The sequence below is a fragment of the Acanthochromis polyacanthus genome, chromosome 13 (assembly GCF_021347895.1).
Source record: "Acanthochromis polyacanthus isolate Apoly-LR-REF ecotype Palm Island chromosome 13, KAUST_Apoly_ChrSc, whole genome shotgun sequence".
Classification (NCBI taxonomy): Eukaryota; Metazoa; Chordata; class Actinopteri; family Pomacentridae; genus Acanthochromis; species Acanthochromis polyacanthus.
The window spans coordinates 9,766,958-9,787,540 of NC_067125.1; the positions used below are offsets into that span (position 1 = coordinate 9,766,958).

The window sequence follows — 20,583 nt, forward strand, 5'->3', positions numbered from 1 at the left end:
AGCAAAGGGCCATGAGCTGGATTTGAACCCCTGACCACTACTTATTGCTCCTGTTTACGGTATAAGTTGTCCATTTAACCTGCTCCGCTTCAGGGGATGGTAACTATTGTCGGTCAAGGGAAAGTAAGCATGAGGACTTGCCGCTGCTTTTATTCTGGGAAACCTTGTGGTTTTTTCCAACTTTGTTGTACCAACAACAAATTACATTTTCAGCTTATTCACAATTACGAATTTAGAAATAATAAGGTACAGACGATTGGTCTGGTGTGTATTTTCATGTCAAGTAGTACAGCTATTTTAATTTTCATGTTCAAACAAATCAAAATACCAACTGTGCTGAACAGACTGTAGTTATCTTTTTTACAGTGCACAAACTCACAAAATTCCTTGTGTAGCTCAAGAACTCTATTGAGAATCTTTCCTGGACTCAGCCAACACACCTCTGTATGATAAGGAATGTCTGCAAACTCTGAATCTATTTCTCACAAAAAAGACTGAAATTGCCGGTGGCTCCAACCCTTAGCTCGAATAAAGTTTACAGTTTGCATTACAGTGCTCATTAAATGTTCCATTTTTAACACTTTAGCACACAGCGTTTCCTGATGGATGATGCAGTGATATGCTGTCTACTCACCAGTACACTTCTCCTCCTGCATCTTTACTCGCATCCTCCCCGCTTTTTTCACCGCACATCGTCGGTGCTCCATCTGTTGTAAGTCCAAAAACTTTGTCCCAGGGCAGTTTCATGTCGGTTACACTTGGACATACGTTTTCAAAAAAATACTTTCCTGTCGTTGTCCCGTGCATCGATTTAATGTCCAATATTTCCTCTGTAACGCTCAAATCGGAGTCCACTCCACGGATGAAGACGGCTAGCTGTGCAGTGTCCGTCAGGACTTTTATCAACAGCAAGAGAGTATGCAATAAACTCTTTGCTTCTTTTAGTCAACCGTGTTCTTACATCAGTGGCCATCTGACAAACCCGATCAGCAACTGTATTTCTACTCAGGCTTACATTTGCCAACATGTACTTTTTGTGTGGACACCTTCAGCATACAGTTCTTCAGAAACTCTCTCTCGGTAAATGGCCTGATTTGGCTATCTCTTCTGCCACAATAAAGCTTGCTTTCACAGCAGCTTCACTTTGTGTTTTCGCTCTGGTGAAAAACGTCTGCTGAGATGCCAGATTCTTCTTTAACTCTTCTACTTTCTGTAGCTTCTGGTCTGCATGCAGGTTTTTCAGCTTGTCCTGATGTTTTGTCTCAAAGTGCCATCTTAGATTAAATTCGTTAATTGCAGCTACATTAGCTCCACAAATAAGACACACGGCTTTACCGGCAATGTCAACATACATATACTCAGCCTCCCATCACTTTGAAAGGCTCTGTTTGCAGAATCAACTTTTCTTTTCGCCGTTGTTAAGGGCTAGCTTTGACGTTGGTAACCTATCATTCGGCAAGGCCGCTGTTGCGCTGCATTATGGGATCTGTAGTTTGTTGTTTATCAGCGCTTCATATCGTCGGGCCATTAATAACAATAATAATAGATCAATGTAAAATGATCTCGCGGGCCGGATACAATTGTATTGATATGGCCCGCGGGCCTTGAGTTTGACACGTGTGGTTTACACTATTTTAAACGAATGAAAATGAAAAATAGGTGCTTTACTTCATAGTCCTTTTTTCAGTTAATTCAAAAGCTGATTATTGTCTCTAAGTTTATTTTTTAAATTGCTCAATTGTGAGTTATTGATTTGGATTTCTAAGCAAAACTTGACTCGATATCCTAATTGGGTGAACTGTGGGGACTGTACCATCAGAGAGTTTAAAGCCAGCCACAGACCCAGTAGGGAAAATTACTTTAATATAGCACATCTGATCGTGCAGTTATCAATTATATGTTAGTGATTAATAAAATGATCTAAAAAATAACATTATTAGAATGTTGTCTTTGTTCATATTGTTTTTGTTGAATTCACAGCCTTCAATTTATTTATATTAAAACATTCCTTTATTAGCCTATTGGAAATATCTGACAGTTTCTATCATTATATACAGACACACACACACACTCAGTGGGAGGGGATTTAATCTAAAGAACAAAAGCAACAAAAGTGACAACGCACAATGGCTCCAATAAGTACAGTTAACATACATCTCCAAACACTCCCAAAACAGCACAGCTAGTAAATTATTGTATGGCCAGATGTTGTAGATACGTAATGCTACTGGGTCCATAGATGTATAGTAGAATTGCAACTAATTTTAAATTGGTTGTTAATTATTAAATTACTCCTAATCAACTTTGATTATTTATTGATGAGTAAGTTTTTAAAAAATGAAACAAAATCTCTGACTTCAGCTTCATACGTTTGCACAATTCTAAATATTTTCTACTCTACTTTCCTTCTTTATGACAGTTAGCTAAATATCTATGAGCTGTGGACAAAGCATGACATTAGAGGACATTCTGTTAGGCTATTGACAATTTTCTTGATTTTATGGCATTTTATAAACCAAACAACCAACTCCTCACACAGAAGCAGAAAATTAAAACACTGACTAAGTTTTATTTTGGTTTAGCAACTCAAAAAAGCAATTAAATATTAAATAGAGTCTGATATCCATTTGTGAAGTCACAGAAGAAGCGGATGATGAAAGTTTCGAAGCCTTTTTCATTTTGTTCAGTTTGATTTTTTTTTCAAATTAAACGAATATCCGCTAGACGTTACATGGACCTTGTCTCTCTGTAGATAACAAAGAGATGTACTTGGCTTTGATTTTTGTGGATAACAACTCAGCTTGTGCATGATGTTAATAGTTAAACAAGAAGAGATGCGGTGGCAGAGCAGTGTTTGTAGACTCAAGCTGCACCGACAGATGGATGGATGTATAAACTGAAGAGGCGGACATCAGCGTGTCATTTACTGAAGCTAAGTGTTCCCAGCAACCCAGTCACCTCTATAGCGAAATGATAGCTGGAGCCAAGAAATGTCTCCCATTTCCAGGCTTGTGTGTGTCATTCACTGCCAATGTGTGGCCCTTTGTTTAGGAGGGAGATAAATGGTGGTTTGGCAAGATGCTGGGAGACCAGTACTGAAAAATCAGCAGTGTATGTGAGAGCCATCCCTGCGACATCTACACCACCTCAGTGTTGTTTTTGTCAATTTCTTTCCAGCGTTTTACATTATAATCAGCGACTATGGTCCTGTGAAGGCTGTATGACACAGATTTTCTTTAAATCTATTTTCAAACTTCCCACTTTTGAAGAATCTTGATGCAGTGAGTTGTTCCTGTGATAATGACCTTAAACAACCCTTCAATTGACTGTGTTCTTTTGCAGACATTGTTTTCCAGTTTCATCAGATCACTCTGTTGTGGGTGTAAATTATGGCAATAGCTTTATTCAGAATGGTAGCAGTGCTAAAGAGGGTTGCTCAAAATACACATTGTGGCTAAAATAATGACAGAATTTACAATCCTGCATTCCACATGCCATAAATAGAGCTAAAACAATTAGCCTCCGCAGGGGAGCGTGGGAGAGTTGTAGGGGGGGAAGCCATAATCCTATGCCAGAGAAAAGAGACGGCCACATGCAGGTGTTATAAAATCAGCAGGAGGTTAGTTATTGTAGTTCTGCCTGTTGATTTGTCCCATTTGTTAACACAAATAGAAGCTGCAGCAGCATGGCTAAGTGGCTGACTGCTGCTTTACTTTAAAACATCATACTCCTCCAAGTCTAATCAAATTGTACATATTTGTACGCATAATTTTACACCTGGTGTGACTTTTCACTTCTTTATTCTTCCTTCTTTTTTGTTTTTTTTAAAAGGTCTTTATCTCAGATGTCCTGGGACTAATTTATGGAATCTGTTTGGGGTGTAATGGAACACAAAAATCCCAGTTAACTTGATTTTGAAGTCCCAGTTTGGTGCATTGTCAATGCAGCAAAAACAAGAAATGCACAACATTTAACTGCTTCGTTTTCCTTTTTGTTGGAGATGCTAGTCTGCTGAACAGACTATGGCTGTGTCTTTTTAAAAATGTTGGTCAGTTCTTTAACAGCCTCTAACCGATTAACAAAGTAACATTTGAAAAATACAGAAATTTAAATATACTCTCTCAAATAAATTTAGAAAACCAAAAGTTGCAGGATTTTAGGAAGCTGGTTGTGACTTAATGTTGCGGGGAGCTGGGTTTGCGCTGCACTCACTATTTTCTTGTACCACTGATGCCATTTGACGTGAATGAGCGAGACAGAATGTTAGTGTTTCCAAACCTACTTGATGTGAATGATAGTGGAGAGTCTTCAAGCTTTGGTTGGTCTAACCGTCGAAAATTTTCAGGACAAATGCGTGCACCGTGTGATGACCACTGTAGCTTCAAAACTTAATGCATGATCATCTACCTCGTCAGCCTATGAACTGTTTGTTAGAAAAATGTTGACTATTACAACGTATCACCCTGGGCACAAGGAAGTGTCATAGAAGTAAAGTAATCCACTGATTTAGAAAAATATCCCGTAAATGAATCCTCGTAGGATTAAAGTGTTTGGTTGCAACTCTAAAGTATGCATGTTTAGTTCTGTTAATCAGATAAAACACGGATATGTGAGCTTTGGACATGGCAACCATTACAGGTAACAGGTAACCACTTCATTTATGCTAACTGATGTATGTGTGGTCATAAGGGATGTTAATGTTGTCTTTAGTGGAAAAATATTAACCCCAAGTGGAAAAACAGAGTCCATAACTTACGTATACAGTTCCTAATGATGGTTGTTCATAGTTTCCTCTTTGTCACAGTTTCGAAGAAAAGCTTTCTCTCCCCTTTTCAAAAAAGAAGCTGTTGTGTCAAAGGGAACAAAGGGTAATGCTTATGTCAACCTCATACAGCAGCTGTTTGTACACTGTCCAACATCAAAACAGGAAGAACCATCCTGGCCACCTCCCGACAGTACATATATCATCAGTGTTCAGTGGATGCTGAGGTAAACGAAGGTCAGACTTCAGTGCTCCAGTTATTCAAATAGTCCGTTTCTAAAGGGAAGAAACAAGGAAGTAGCTCATAATATAGTATTCAAAATAGAGCGTTTGTTCTTGCTTTGATGACATCAAGTATATTTATGGACAAGCAGCACTTCTGCTTCTGAAAGTCTTCCAGAAAAACTGCTTTATCTATGTTTGATTTGCTGTCAAGAGCAGACCAAGAAGTCGTCTGTTTCTCTGATATGTCTGCATTCAATTTTCATTTCCTGTTTCACAGAATCAGATTGGCTGGGGAAACTTTGCATGTCTTTTCTTTTCTCCAAGTCTATCTTTTGCCTGTAGTGCGTGTGTATTTATATCGCGTTCTGCTTTGAATAATCTTGCATGGTTGTGATAAAAGTTTGCATAGCTTTTCAGTAAAAGTATGCCGAGCCTCGGCTATGTTTGAGAGCATGCATGACCATCAGGAAACCTGATTTAAGTTTACCGTAGTTTGATGAGTTTGGTAGACTAACAAAGCAACTTATTTACATATCCTGAGGCATTGACCTTGGTGACCATGTGGGTGTGTAGAAGCTACTAACGGTGTGAGTAAGCTGCCTGGAGCTACAGATCCCACACAGCCAAATATGACCAGCACCATGTGACCTCTTTGCTGCTCTCCTCTGTTTCTGTGATTTTATTCGTCAGTATGTGTGTTGGTCTGTGAGGCCAAGCTGGCAGGGCAAGGGTAACAGAAGGGCAGTGTTTGTGCAGGGCACGGGACTGTCCTTGGTGGCACGCACATACACATACAAACATGCACACACACTTGCCAAAAACAGAGGCTTATTGTGGACACCCAGCCCAGTTGGGTCCACCCACTACAGTCATGCATTGTATCACATTTTGCGTTTCTGTCTCTCTTTCTCTTATCTTTTTCTCTAGTTGTCTGTCACAGATTATGTTCTGTTTGTTTTTCTTTGTCCCTATCACTTCCCACCACACTATTTTAAATTCTTCTTCTTGCTCTTCACATTCATTATTCACCCATATTTTAGGTTTATCAGCCTCTCATTTGCTTCACTTGCCCCCTCATGGAACTCTGTCATTGTGTTTCCTTCAACTGTCCCTCGTGGCAGACTCCTCCTTCAGTCCTCTGTAATCGTCCTCCCAACCCTGAAGGAGTTCAACAGTTAAGTCATGGAGAGATCCTTGTTACTGCTGCTTGAATTTATGTCTGTGTGGAGCCTGTGTGCGTCTCCTCACTTGTCTTGTGTCTGAAGTGAATCAGTCTCTGTGGAACATCACACTTGCACATTTGATTTGCTCCCCCACCACTTTGTCACCCACCTCCTCACATAAGACGTACACTGAGATGGAAGCTAAAAAGAGGAACTCATAATCCATCTTTATTATGCTGACTGTCTGCATAGAAATGAATTTATTCATCATATCAAATTAATCTTGGATTGTCAAAAGTGTGATCATGACTTCTCATTGCTAATCATTGTACTTGCACCGTGCATTTTGCATTATTTGACTGCACTGCAATTTCTCTAAATGTAAGCTAATTGATGTCCGTTATGCGAAATGAGCCATGTTGCCATGGTCACTAATGCACTAGCAATGCTATTATCTTGTACAGCCATTCACTGCTCTTTTGCTCACTTTATTCTTTGCACCCTCATCACTTTATGTTGTATGTATAACATACTGTACACTGACACGCCACTGTCCCCATTTGACCGCCCGCAGCACTGAGGTATAATTATGTTCTTCACTGTTCTCTGGCGGTTCAGCACCTATCGGATTATGTCCTGCTGAAGGTTGATTGATGGTTCTGTGTACATGCTGTATGTGTGTGTGCAGCACATGAGTAACATTCAGCTTAAAAAAGTTTTAGTCTGTGCACCAAAAATTCACTTTTGTCCTAATTAAACACAAATGCAGTGTTTTAAGCTGTGGTAATTTTCCATTGGGCAAAAAGTCAAATCATTTTTGCTTATTGCAGAAGAAAATGAAATTGAGACATCACATTTTTTTGTGTTGTGTATGAAACTATGAAACGGAAGCCATTTCTTGATGTAGTAAATGGTAAGTGTAATTCATATTTGCTTTTTAGTACTGTTCAAAGAGTTCTGTATCACAAAAGTAGCTCTGTCATTTTACAATATATTATTGCAGTTCAGTATCCTAAGTTAACCTGTTGTGTGTTCTAACAACATGCCAATAAGACACACCAGAAGAACTGAAAAGAAAGTTCAGCCATGAGCAGATTCTCATGATGGTATACTGCTGCTTTGGTATTAGTTGGTTAGCATTAGTTTTACCTAATCATAAGGGGTAGATGTATACTGTACGCAATGATTATAGCATTTTTCCACATGGCTTACCAGTTATTAGAATAACTATGACATGACCCTGCTGTTATCACTTTACACAGCTGCCCTTGTTCGTAACAGTTTACCGTGTGGACACTGTTTTTGACAGGTTCAAACTGATACCGACTGTAAGTGGAATTTGTGAGGTCATCCTTTCAACATGCAAAATTTGGTACAGAAAGATCCTTGGTGTTAAAGTGGTCTGTCTCAAGAGGACACAGTTGCTAGGCAACTGATCTCCAAAAAAATGAATGTTGCCTTGTGTTTCTTTTCAAACATGGTGGATGTGTGTGCTTTTTGTGTGTTTCATTGCTCTGTTGAAGGCACTATCACATGCTCACATGTATCAGCGAGTGATGTCATTCCAGGTGTTTTCCATTTCCACTACTGGAAGAAGCACAACTTCAGCTGTCGCATAACTACACAGCATCTTAAACCACAGAGAGTAGCTCTGGGCTGTATAGGACATATATGTATATACAGGCCTGTAGGGAAATATTATAAAGCAAATACTTAAGACATGCACATAAACATCTGATCATGCATATTGCACTACATTTACCTTATTGAATTAACTTGTGGTGTTGCTACACTAAAGCTAAATACAACAAGCTGCGTGTTGCCTACAATGATGCTTTTAGGCACCTATTGAAGGTTCCTCGCTGGAACAGTGCCAGTTTCCTTTTTGTGCAAAATAATGTGACTACATTAAACGCTGTTATAAGAAATCTTATTCACAGATTTATAGCAAGACTGATGGTGTCTCAAAATGAAATTATAAATGTTTTTATAAATCTGAAGCGGAGCAGTGTCGTGTACAGTTCTGAGCTCTGGAGTCACTGGAGAGACTGCTTATATGGATTATAACTGTTGTTGGTTTTTGTCTGTTGGTGTTTTGTTTGTTTTTATATGGACCGTTTGTGTCTGAAATAAATAAATAAATATAAAAATAAATAACTATAGGTTACCCATAGATGACCCAGGTGTCCAATCTAGAATTTCAATAAGTTAGATGACTCTTGAATGTTAGTGTGATTGTTTGTCTCTATGTGTATCCCTGTGTCCTCTGCCTTTATCCTGCATCAGCTGGGACAGACTCCAGTTTTTGTGTTGAATGTATTTTGGTTGAAAAACTATTGTGGCATTCTGTACAATTATAGACAAAAGAACTCTTCACGCATCTATTTCATCAGGCAGGCGTGTAGGAGGGGGGCGAGTGTATCCAAAAGTTTCAAACAGACTTTCGAAAACTGTCTTGGTGGCAGGAATATATTTAGTAGAAACGTTTTGTTGCTAGACCTTTATCAGGCAAAAACTAGCCTGAATTTTGCCGGATGAATGTCAAGGACTGAAACATGACTAATAAATATATTCTCACAGACAGCGTTCAGGTGTCTGCTTGAAGCATAGCATGTAAGCCATTTGCATCTTTTAAAATCATACATTTTGTCTTTAGTTTCACTCTCAAAGGTAATTCATGCAAACTAAACTCGGCTACAGCATGCATAAATGCATGGATATCCTATTCCATTATTGCCATTAGTGAATATTGTTGGATGGATTAAGCATTTCTCTAAAAGCAATCTGTGGTATACAAGATGAGGATTTGCTGCTGTTGCTCTCCTTCAGCCTGTCTTGCTCCATCCTTCCCTTTTCCACTCGGCTAATGGCCCTGTCCCTCTGATGCACAAATAGAAGTCAAGGAGGGTATATTAGCCCTCCTGCTGTCATTCAAACTCAATACAGTCCCAATGCAGCCTTCCACAGTCACAATCTGTCAGGCAGAGTGGCTCATCATGATGTCACAGATAGAAATAGTTTGATGTGCTTGTGCACAGTTGTCACAGGAGATTTTCAGACGAGGTTATTAAAGATGTCGCTTTCATTATGTGTAGTATTTTCTTGCCAATGATGTAACAGTGCCAGTATGGTTTGGATGTGATTAGTGTCACAGTAGATGAATTGTGACGCAGCACCTGTCACTTTGATTGCAAGTAAAAAGTACCCATCTTCATGATGATACAGTAGGAGGTTTGGGCTTGCACAAAAGACCTCGGTAAAGTTGTCCTAATGTTATAATGATCCATTGTAAAAGATGAACTATCCATGTTGAAGGTGTGATTGTGATGTTTACCCATAAGTTACTTTAGTTGACACACTTTACAAGTTGCATCTGGTGTCCACTCACATTTATTAGTTCCGTTTCTGTGGCGCCACACCACCCATAAATTCATTGTAACGTCACTGACGACTACACTGGTTAGGAGGCGGGGAAACCGTTGTATGTCTGTGTAACAATGACGCTCATTCTCATTTGACTTGTGAATTCAGTTTACAATTTCCAAATGAGTTTATGGCCTCATTTGGCTCAAGTCACCTTCCATGGTTTCATTCAGAGGAAAACAAATGGTAAGGGCTACCTTGTGATCACCAAGTTCATACTGTCTGGACATCCATAGTGTACTTCAAGTTCTCAGTCAGGTCAACTCTTCAGTTGTTACATCCGGCCTCAAAAAAACAAGATGGCAAATTCCAAACATGAAGCATCCAAACAGTTGTCCACAAACCAATGCAGAACATCACAGTGGCCACGTCCATCTCTATGTAGTCTAAAGTCGAAACACGTCTTTATGTTTGTAAAGCTAATATTCATTAATAACAATTTCTGTTGGAAAAAATCTTTTCACTCCAAAAGACAGTTATGAACCAGTGCATGGGGTGCCAGTTCAACCACTTTTGAGGCATCCCATGCACTGGTCCCCAGAACCTCCACCACAGCAGACATGGGTTGGACTCCATTGCATGGATTTGCTGCTTGTTGCTCCACCTCTCTCCTCCCTGCCCTTTCAATATAATTGGCTGAAAAGGCCAAAAAATCATCTATAAAAGGGGCACACTAATGCATGTGCTTTGGACTATGTTTAACTGTACAAACAAGTGCTGCCGTGCATACAGGGCATTGAAAGAATTTTTATCTTCTTCTGGTTTATTTAATGAGATTATGTTGATTTGGCTACAACACAGCAAATTCCACTGAAAATACCTCCTCAGTAACAGCACTAACAACCCAGCATCTGATTCATCGGCTTTTATGAATGACTGGTCGGGACTTTTTCTCTGGTCAATGTTTGTCACTCACTTCCTCACTAGTGTCATTGCTTCCTGTCTGAGAAGTGGGTGTATGCCACTGTGTCACTGGAGGTGGTTAATGTGATGGAGCCCTGGTAGCTGCTCGGATGTGGCTGAATCACGCAACACAAACCTTAGAAACACAGACACACACACTCCTACTCAGACACTTCATTCGCATTTCCGCCCAAATACGGCATGTGTGTGGCTATTTAGAGACTGTGAGAATATTTTTACGGGGGATTTGGCTTTCACGTCCTTCCTCATTTCTATTACCGAGCATGATGCACCTTTGTTTGCTGTAACAAACGGAACAAAGTTGATGATTTGGGGCTAGAACATCATATGAAACTAATCCTTGTGGAGAAACTGAGGATCTGAAGCAATGAATAGTTGTAGGATACAGCAAATATCTAAAAATCAAGGTATCTAACTGTGTACATTACATTACAAAATACAGGAAATGCAAAAAACGGCCTGCCCTGGGATAGTCATGGTGACTTCGTACGAACACGTACTTATCCATGCTCACACAAACATGTCTAGTCACTACCCAACCACAGTGCATGAGTTAGAATGACCATTACACCTGAATGTGTATTTACCGTCGACAGCCACCACCTATGTCCACTCCTAAAATTCAGTAAGTACAAGTACTGCTTGACAGGTGACTCACACCCACACACACTCCAGCCACAGTACACAAACTCCCCAGCTGGCCACTTATTCACACACCAGCCAGACAAGCTCGTACTATTGAGCTTCACACAGCTTATTAACCTACGCACACAGGCCAACACACACCACTTTGAAGCCGGATTTTAACACAGTAAGCATGTTGAGCATTAGCTTACAAGCACTGTTCATTCATGTCTACCACACCGTCTGGTTGCATTGCTCCGCGTGCGCTACCTGAATTAGTCATGTCCTGGGTCTTTTAGTAAACGTAGAAAGCATTCCTTTTAGTGAATGGGTTGTCTGCTGTTGCCGGGTTGAATTTCAGTGTCAGTCTTTACCTCTTGTGATGAAAAGTCTTTGTCCACAGATTGTCATAAAGCACAGTACAGTCTATTATTGTTATGGTACAGCTTCATGAGCAATGAGTTTCATTCTGTGCCATTGTGGTTTGCGGCTGAAACTGAAACGAGATGTGCTGGTGACACTCTGATGCTAAAGCAACAGCATTAATTGCAAATATAAACATATTGTAATACAAATTAGGCTGCAGCTAATGATCATTCGTGTTATTTATGATGATGTTTTTATATGTCCCACAACCTGAAATGATTTCACATAGCTTTTGCTCCAAGTAAAATGGAAAGTTGCTCAATTTACAACATTAAAGAGCTGAGAAAAGCCACAGATCTTCACAATTTTAGAAGATGATTGAACAAGGGGATTGTTTGCGTTTTTCCTTTTTATAGTGTCTGACTCATCGGATGTAGACTTCTATAAGTCTGCCAGTTCCTCCAAACATTTCATACGGCTTTCCCCTCTCCTTCTATCTTAGTGTTACTGTTTTCAAACTCCCCTTGACTACAGGATACAGCAACAACCTCCAAGCAGCAACCTTCATTTTGAAAACTCCTGAAGAACATTTGGATCATGCAGTTAGACGGGTTTGCTTGTTTTTTTTTCAGTAAAGTAGCCATTTCGTTGACAGTGCTGTACTTCCTCTGTGCACACATTCCACCAAAACAACTCGCCCATCACTGCTTTGCTCGGGAACAGTCACTGCACCGCTCAGGATGATTGAGGATTGTTTATAGAAATATGAGCTGATCACACTCCAGAATGATAATAAAGTGCAGCCAGATCATTCTCCAGCACCGACAGCCCTGTGGAGACAGGCCTTGCTGTCTGAGACTACTTCTTCTACCATCTGTGCTCATTCATTAATCCATTTGTCAACTATTAATTATAGAGCTAATACATGCAAGCAATTCCTTTAACTGTGTCCACTAAATTACATGTGTCTGTACACAAAAAGATGGGATAAATGAAACCATGAGTTTTTTTTTTTTCATATCTGTCTGTAAACAATTCCACCTATACACACACATAAACACACACACTGTTTGCCCAGAAGTGGAAACGCTGACTCAGGCTGTCTCAGTATTGCCTCTATGTATGTCTCCATAGTCATTTACGGGAGTACAGTGGTGGTAGCAGTGAGGTGAGGAGGTCTTAGATCCTCTTTGTGAACTTTATTTTTAGCACAGTGTGGAAGAAAATGTGTCACAAGACCCTTAATCACCAGGCACAACCTTTTACACACACACACCATTTATTTTAGCCCTTTTTTTCCGTCACTCGCACACACAGACGCATGGACACACTCGCTCCATTGTAGAGAACTTCACAGGCCTCTTACTGTCAGACAGAGAGAGCTTTAGAAAGAGAGTGCTGAGTAACACCAGTGTTACTGTTAAATGCATCTGGGCATGAAAGGCCATCACAACATGTCACTGGTTCAGAGGAAGCAAAGATTCACTTTGTCGTTATCTTCTGCGGTATGATTTTAGTAGCTGGTTTGTTTGTGGCATACTGTATGTAGTCTGTGTTTTCACTGACCTTTGCAAATGAGAGACATTTTAACACAACCAGGCCAGTTTTAGTCTTCTCTTTGATCCCCCATCTCTCCTTTGATTTACCGGCACACCCCTTTCCAGATTTCCTGTACATCTGCAGATATTTGATCAGATGGCACGACGATTCGAAGATCTTAATAGATGACAGTTCTCTTCTCATCCAAGGAGATTTTTTTTTTTTTTTTTTTGGAAGGGTGGGTGGGGAAAGGGAATTAATGTAGGGCAATAATTAATTTCCTGTGAAGAGAAATCTGCCAAGAAATATCAATTCATGATTCGAATTACTGTTGTATAATCACAAAACAAAGCACATGCCGGTAGGATCATACGTCTGCTCCTTGAGAGCTTTGGAATGGAGGCGACATAGGGATGCATTGTTTACTTCACCTAATGTCGGCTAACTGGATGTATCCCTCCAGGCTTCTCTTGTTTGTTACCACATGAAACTCTCTTTTCTTCCTGATCTTGCAAAACCAACTTGTCCTCCTGTGATCCTCCCACTGAAACCTGACCTGGCAGCAGACCTCTGGCTGTCTGCCACCACATCCTCAATAACCCCGCTCACCTGTGTACTGTGTGTCTGTGCGCGAAAGAGACCGAGGGAGAGAGGCTGATTGTGTAGACGTCGCAGCAGAATGAGACGGTATTCAAGCCGTCTGCTGTAAAAACGTCATCCTTGAAGCTCATAATTACTGAGAGAAATGTCATGTGTATGAATGTGCATGTGCTCATTCAGCCGTACCTGATAACACAGCACTGTCAACTTTTCAGACAGACATCGTATCAGGTTACTTCTCATGTTTGTAACTGTGCACCTTTGTGACGTAGCAGCTTCGCCATTGTCTGCCCTACGACTGCAAATTTGAATGGCTGCTTGTGTTGTTACATTCTCGCTTGTTAAAACCTGAAAGTGTGTGTGTGGGGGTCTGTGTCCTGTACAAGTAGATGAATATGCGTTTGTGGTTGGGCTTAACAGATTTTGTCTGCGTCACCCTTTGTCATATGAAAATACCCTTTAAGAGGGATGTTCAGACAGCAGTCTACAGTTTGGACAGTACACAAAAGCACACACAAGATTGTTTGCTTTTGCACGGTTGATAATGTTAAGTGGCTGAGATCGTGGCTCCAAATGCACCGCAGATATTGCCCCATACTGAGGCACATTTCAAAGCAGCTTGCTTGAGCACTTAACTTGCAGGGGAAAGACCATTAGAGGCAATCGGGGCTGTCACTTTTAATGGGCAGATCGAGGCGAAATGGAGATGGACCTGTGGCTTAGTGGAACAGTTAATGTATTAGACCACTTGAAGAATAGGTAATGAGGAAAATGCAGGTGGAAGTGGTGAGACAGCACAGCTGTGGTTGAGGCAAAGGCCCAAATGGAAACCAGGCTGTTGGCTGTTTTATACCAGCAGCTGGGAAGCCACTTACTGCATCGCAATGGAACCAACTAGTGCAGTTAACATGCTGTGTGCATGTGTTTACATTCCCACATGTAAGCATTTAGTTTGTGTCCTTGAATTGCATGTTTTCACTGCTACATAGCACACGCTGAATATTGAGATTTGTGGGTTTTGTGTTTGTCATTGGCTGACGGAAATTCTCATCTGAGAAAGTGTTTTTGAACACGTAGAGAGGAACTGTGGCAGGATAACCTCCTCCTGCCTTACTTTTGATAAAAACCTTGGCAGCAGTATGTGTGTTAAGAAACTGTGTGTGTGTGTGTGTGTGTGTGTGGTGCATAATTTAAACATACTTTAATACATGTGCTACCCATCTATAAGTGTGAGTGTTTTTATCATGTGTGTGTTCTGTTCTGGGGCAACCAGGTTGTTAGATGAGGGGAAGGCAGGCTGAACTTTTGTTCTGTTTGCTTAGTGGGCATTCCTCTGAGCACTGGCCCTCATCCAAATTAAAGCCAGCGGCCTCCCACCAGCTCAGCACAGTGCTGCCCTCACAGGGACACAGTGACACCGATTCATTTGCACCTGTCAACTTCTTGTTAATGAATGTATGAGGAGAAAAACAACAGCACAATAGTGCTATATATGACTGAAATGCTAATTGCCAAGCTTGTGTTCTTTTTGATATTGCTGGATTGTTGTAATTATTTCAAAACCTGTCTTTCTGAGTTTTGTTCTGCAGTTTTCACCTTTTTGACCAGGTGTGTAGTTGGATTGGAGAATAAAGCAGCAACTAACCATTATTTGCATTGATTAATCTATTCCTTTTTTTCTCATATAATCCATGAGTTGTTTGGTCTGTACAATGTCAGATTAATCGTGAACGATGTCAGTGTTTTCAGAAAGCATAGTATAATGTGGTCAAATGTCTTGTTTTGTCCACAACTCAAAGAAAAAAAAATTCCACATCCAGGAAGCTGCAATAGCGAATTTTTTTTACTTTTTTTCATTATTTAGACTAAATAATCAAACAAAACATTTCATCACTAACTAATCACTAACTGATTAATTGCTGCAAACCTATTAGATGTTTAGTGTCTATGCATAAGTACTACGTTTACTTGCGCTTATCTTTTACTTTTGAAAAGCCTTTAAAATGTTTCATTTTCAAACTGTCTCCTTGAAACGATATCATTTTACTCCTGATCACATCATTCTGTTATCATGTTTTCAGTTCAGACATACTTGCCTTTAAGTTAGCTGACTTCATTGTTTGTTAAAAATGTGAATAATTCAAGACATTATTTGTTTTCTGTTAGTTCTGAAGCTGTTATTCTGTCAGCTTTCTAACCTGATCTGTCATTTTCTCCTCAGTAATGAAGTATTTAAAGGTTGATTTGTACTTATCCAAGCGCTACACCCTTCACTCATCAGAATAACACATCTAGAACAAATATATCTGTGTAACTTGACGACAGTTGTTTTTTTTTTTTTAAATAACCTTTTAATTTTACAATACACTTACTCGGAACATGAACTTCAGTGTGCCTTTTGCTTGTATCTTCTCTTTAGGTCCTTATGGTTGAGGTGGTGTTAGGTGTTCTTTGCCATGCCTCCTGCCATGACAGACCTCCTGGACATATGGGCAGCCCACTCGCCCCTGGCCGGACACGCTCCGGACCAGATCACTGTGGACTTTTTGCTGCCCACCGGTATCTACATCCAGATGGACGTTCCACGAGAGGCTACAATTCAACACATCAAACTGGTGAGTGGTGCTGGGTTAGTGACAGCACAGGTTTGGACAAAAGAGGGATGTATAAGCTACATTTTCATTTAAAGCTGTATGTTTTATCCATGTTATGGCACAGCAGATAATTAATGAAGTCTAGTACATTATACTTTAAGAAATTTAAATGAATTCCTTTTGCTTGTTGTATTATTAGCCTTACATGGCTGCAGACCTTTTGTCATAAGGAAAAACAGAGGCTGCAGCACACACATGCAGACACACCAGTTAGACATCATCCTGTCCCTGTTTTGACAGAGGTAATTGTTGCGGCTGGCTGGATGTTTTTGTTTGTCAGTAGCTATAGCTGTCAGCTGGGCCATAGCTCATGACGTCATGAGTAAGTGGAGGTCAGAAGTCAGACTAGATGAGGCTTTAGAAACTAAACAAGCCGCTTGCATTTTTAACAGTATGTAATGTAATATATGTTTTAATCTGCAGGTCTTTGGGATGATCATTGCTTGAATGGTCTTAGCAACTACTTTTATGGTTAAATGGATGTTTAAATTGAGACTAGTAAACCTGTATAGGGTTAGGGGTCTGTGTTGACTTGAGTGCCATCAGCTGCTACCCCACCATATGTAACGTGAGTGGATTGTGTATGTCTCCTAATGACAATATGAAAACAAAGATGCCCAACCCTAATCCATAAGTTTTACAAAGGTAGTATTATACAAAGGCAGGGCTGTATGCATTGGACAGCCTTTTTATTTGTCTAGTTATTCAGTGTACAACATTTCCTGCACTGAGACCCAAATCAAATATGTTTTCATTAGACGGGAACTATTAAATATACCCCGAGGAGTGTGTTCTGAATAGAAAATGAACAAGTCAGTCTGTATACATGTGCTTAATGTCTGACTGCCATTTTCTAAAAAACACTTGGATCTTTGTCATCCCTTTGACATGACCAGACATACAGACGGATACTTGCCCTTAGCTGTAATATTCTCACTTATATTTCTGGGAATTCTATACTACCAGAAGTGTCTGCTGTTGTCCAGTGGTCCCAGTGAGTGTGCCTCCATAGAAGGTGCCTGTTGACACAGACACGTGAGAGATCTTCTGTCTCTGAATTGAATATGTATAGAAGCTGTAAAAACTGAAGGTCAGGGAGGCTCTGATATTTTTCTTGAAATTTAAAAAGGACGTTTCTGAGGAAGCCTTGAATGGTACTAGTTTAGCTACAGGGCAGAATGTTCCTTTTGACCTGTGTCAGACTTACAGACTGCTATGTACCATTTTTTTGTCCCATGAATAGCCATATTTCTTTCATTCATAGACCTCAATTCATGACTATGACTAGATCTGATTTCCCAGAAATCCATCTATTTAAAATGCTTTGAGGAACTGACAGTCGTCATTTGAAAATCTCTGTTTTATATTTGAAACCTGTTGAGACTGTCTGCTTGTAAACATATAAGGAAAAATAGCCATGTAACAAATGATGATACTGTAGTGTACAGGTTATAGAGGTTCTCTCACCCATTGGACGTGGCGGTTTGGGGGGCGTGCCTGAGACCCCATAGTTGACATACTCACTCTTCTTCGCCAAAATACTATTAGTCATTTTTTAAAGTACTTAATCTCAAGAACATTGTACAATCAAATTATTAAATCCTCATGCTTTTGGTTTGTGCAGAATTGTGATCAACGTAACATAAAGTCACGAGTGTTGTTGACGAGAAACTATATGTTGGTAGGGCAAATGTGTCTTGTTCCAGCTTGCTGCAGTAGCTCTGTACCCACAGACAAACACACAGTACCTTAACACCTAGCCCTGTGATCATGCTGTGAGGCCGCAGGAACATGAATCATGCCAGCATTGACTGATCGATGTAGTATTCACATCCTGATTGCATCACCCAAAAGCTGTGTCATGTTGCCATGAGTAATGTTTGTTCCTGAACATGTACTTTGTCAATATATGACATCATAACAGTCCACTTTATTGCACTTGGTGTTTTTCAATATGATATTATAACAAAAACCATTTGCCCTGCTCGCGTTTCAAGGTTCAGTTCTATTGAAAACGCTGTGAGCTAAGATACTATAAGTTTTTGTTTTTCCAAACCTTTCCCAAAATCAGATAATTTTATTTTTACATGACCATCAAGCCTAAACCAAAGATGCTGTTTAGCCCAGTTACACGTATTCTAAATAGATGTATTTGTTAATGCAGTCTAATGGAGACCACTGAAACTCCTGCAGTTTCGTGGTGCAAAGGTACTTGAGGAAAACCCCATTTCTTCTTCTTCCTTCCAGCTCTTATGGAAGCAGGCTCAGACCTTCCCACTGTTTCCCGCCCTCGGCGAAATGGAGAGTCATATGTTCGAGTGCGTCAACCAGGCAGCCGTGCACGAAGAACTGGAAGATGAAACCCGGCGCTTGTGCGACGTTCGCCCTTTCCTGCCTGTCCTCAAGCTGGTGACACGCAACTGTGGCCGAGCAGAGCGCCTGCTGGACTCCAAAATTGGCGTGCTCATTGGCAAGGGTAAGAAAATCACTTTTAAGACTCTCCCATGGTTTAAAGTGGTAGATGATCACATGCGTTACTCCCAACCTGATCGATTCATGCACTGTCTCTGCTTGACGTTCACAATAAAGAAAAGCACTTAGGACTTGGTAAGTGTTACAGTGTATCTTTCTCGACACACAACAAGCCTTTAGCACCTCTTCCACTATGCTAAGTAACTCCTCTCATCAGCACCTTCGCCTCAGCCATCAGACCTAAGGCTCCTGTGCAGCTGGCCCCTATCACTGGTCCAGGTGGTTGACAGAGAAGCGTGATAATTGACTGGATGTGTTCCTGACATGTCTTCCATCGCATGTCACTTTGTATTATCTCTCATGAAGATTAGGCTTTTTAAAGGAGCAGAGAACATCTATCTATCACTGCTGCATAGAAGCCCAGTCCTCTGAGGTGCCAAAACATTTGCTGAAAGTCAGATCCATTGACAGAATGTTGATATTATGCAGAAGACTTGCTTATTAGACACAAACAAACTTAGGTTGGTCTGCTATAACTTAATTATATATACCAGCAACACAGCTGATTTAATTGATTAGTTATTTGCAAGAAAATTAATCAGCAACTGCAAGAATAGATCAATTGTGCCATTCCTGCAGCAAAAATGCCAAACATTTGCTTGATCCAGTTTCTCAAATGTAGTTAATTTTTTTTTTTTTATCATACATGACAGTAAACACAGCAACTTAGCTTGTTTTATTCCGTCAACAGTGCAAGACACAAACTATCACTATTTTCAGGCATTTCAAAGACAGAATTTGTCAGGAAAAGAACTGTAAAATTTATCACAGTGAAAATAATCTTTTGGTACAGCCCTACCAGCTGTGGCTGAATGTGTAACTAAAATGAGATATATGCACTTAAATAATTCTTCTTGCAGGTAGGCGTACAGTGAACACATAATTATAAAGGACCAACTTTTTTCTCTGCTCTGTGTCATACAAATGAACACATTTACCCCTCTTCTAACCAAGTTATCCAGCATTATGGAAGTCCTTCAGTCACAGCAGACCTCTTCAGGAGAAAAGGTGCAAAACAGGAAAGAAGGAGCTCTGAATCTAATTGAAGGCGACTCAGATGATATTGATATTCTCTCCTCCTGGCTCCACTTTGGTCTGACATATCTTTTAAAGGCTTTTGTCAGAGTGAAGTGGTGCTTCTAAAGGAACCCCACAGGCATGTCTGGATAGTCACAAACACACATACTCGTACCTCATACAGCACACAGTAACAAACTGTTACACGCTCACACAGCCAGCCATTTTTTCCTCTCTGGAAATGCAGTCACAAACCGACCTACATGCTCACACAGCTAATGTGGTCCAGAGCCCTTCTTTGAATGCTGAGGCTCATATGAATGTTAAATGGCTGCAAATGTCAACATGTTGATTCATTACCATGAAACTGTTGAGCTGCACCTGTTTGACTGAACCTACAGAGACGAGCTCAGGAGGGTACAGAGAGATAAATATGATCAGCCAAACAGCAGCTCATACCTCTGGCATTTGGTACTAATGTGCATATTAAACAGCTCTACTTAAATCCTATGAGAGACTATCATTTACCTTCCTCTTGCACATTCATTCCTGCTTGTGTGTGGTATCAAGTGTCCTACAGGTGGTTGTGCATTTTCCATGATTAAAGCCTGTTTATTAAAGTGTGTTACCTGAGAATATACTAAGGCCCAATACTTGAGAACTTGCTTTGCAAAAGAACTAATTTCAATTCAGTTCAAATGTCTTTATGTCAAACTGATGCACAACATGTCATTTCAGTTCTATAATTCAGGTC

At 40.2% G+C, this 20,583-nt stretch overlaps 1 protein-coding gene across 1 annotated transcript in view; it reads left to right on the forward strand.

The window, feature by feature from the left end:
• The window catches only part of pik3cb (phosphatidylinositol-4,5-bisphosphate 3-kinase, catalytic subunit beta), a 62,812-nt gene that overhangs the window by 17,606 nt on the left and 24,623 nt on the right, over positions 1 to 20,583 (forward strand). Inside the window, exons 3-4 of the mRNA XM_022193030.2 lie at positions 16,046 to 16,241; positions 18,528 to 18,756. Coding sequence (XP_022048722.2) covers positions 16,083 to 16,241; positions 18,528 to 18,756 — 388 coding nt within the window. The 5' untranslated portion in view covers positions 16,046 to 16,082. The remainder of the gene's footprint in view (positions 1 to 16,045; positions 16,242 to 18,527; positions 18,757 to 20,583) is intronic.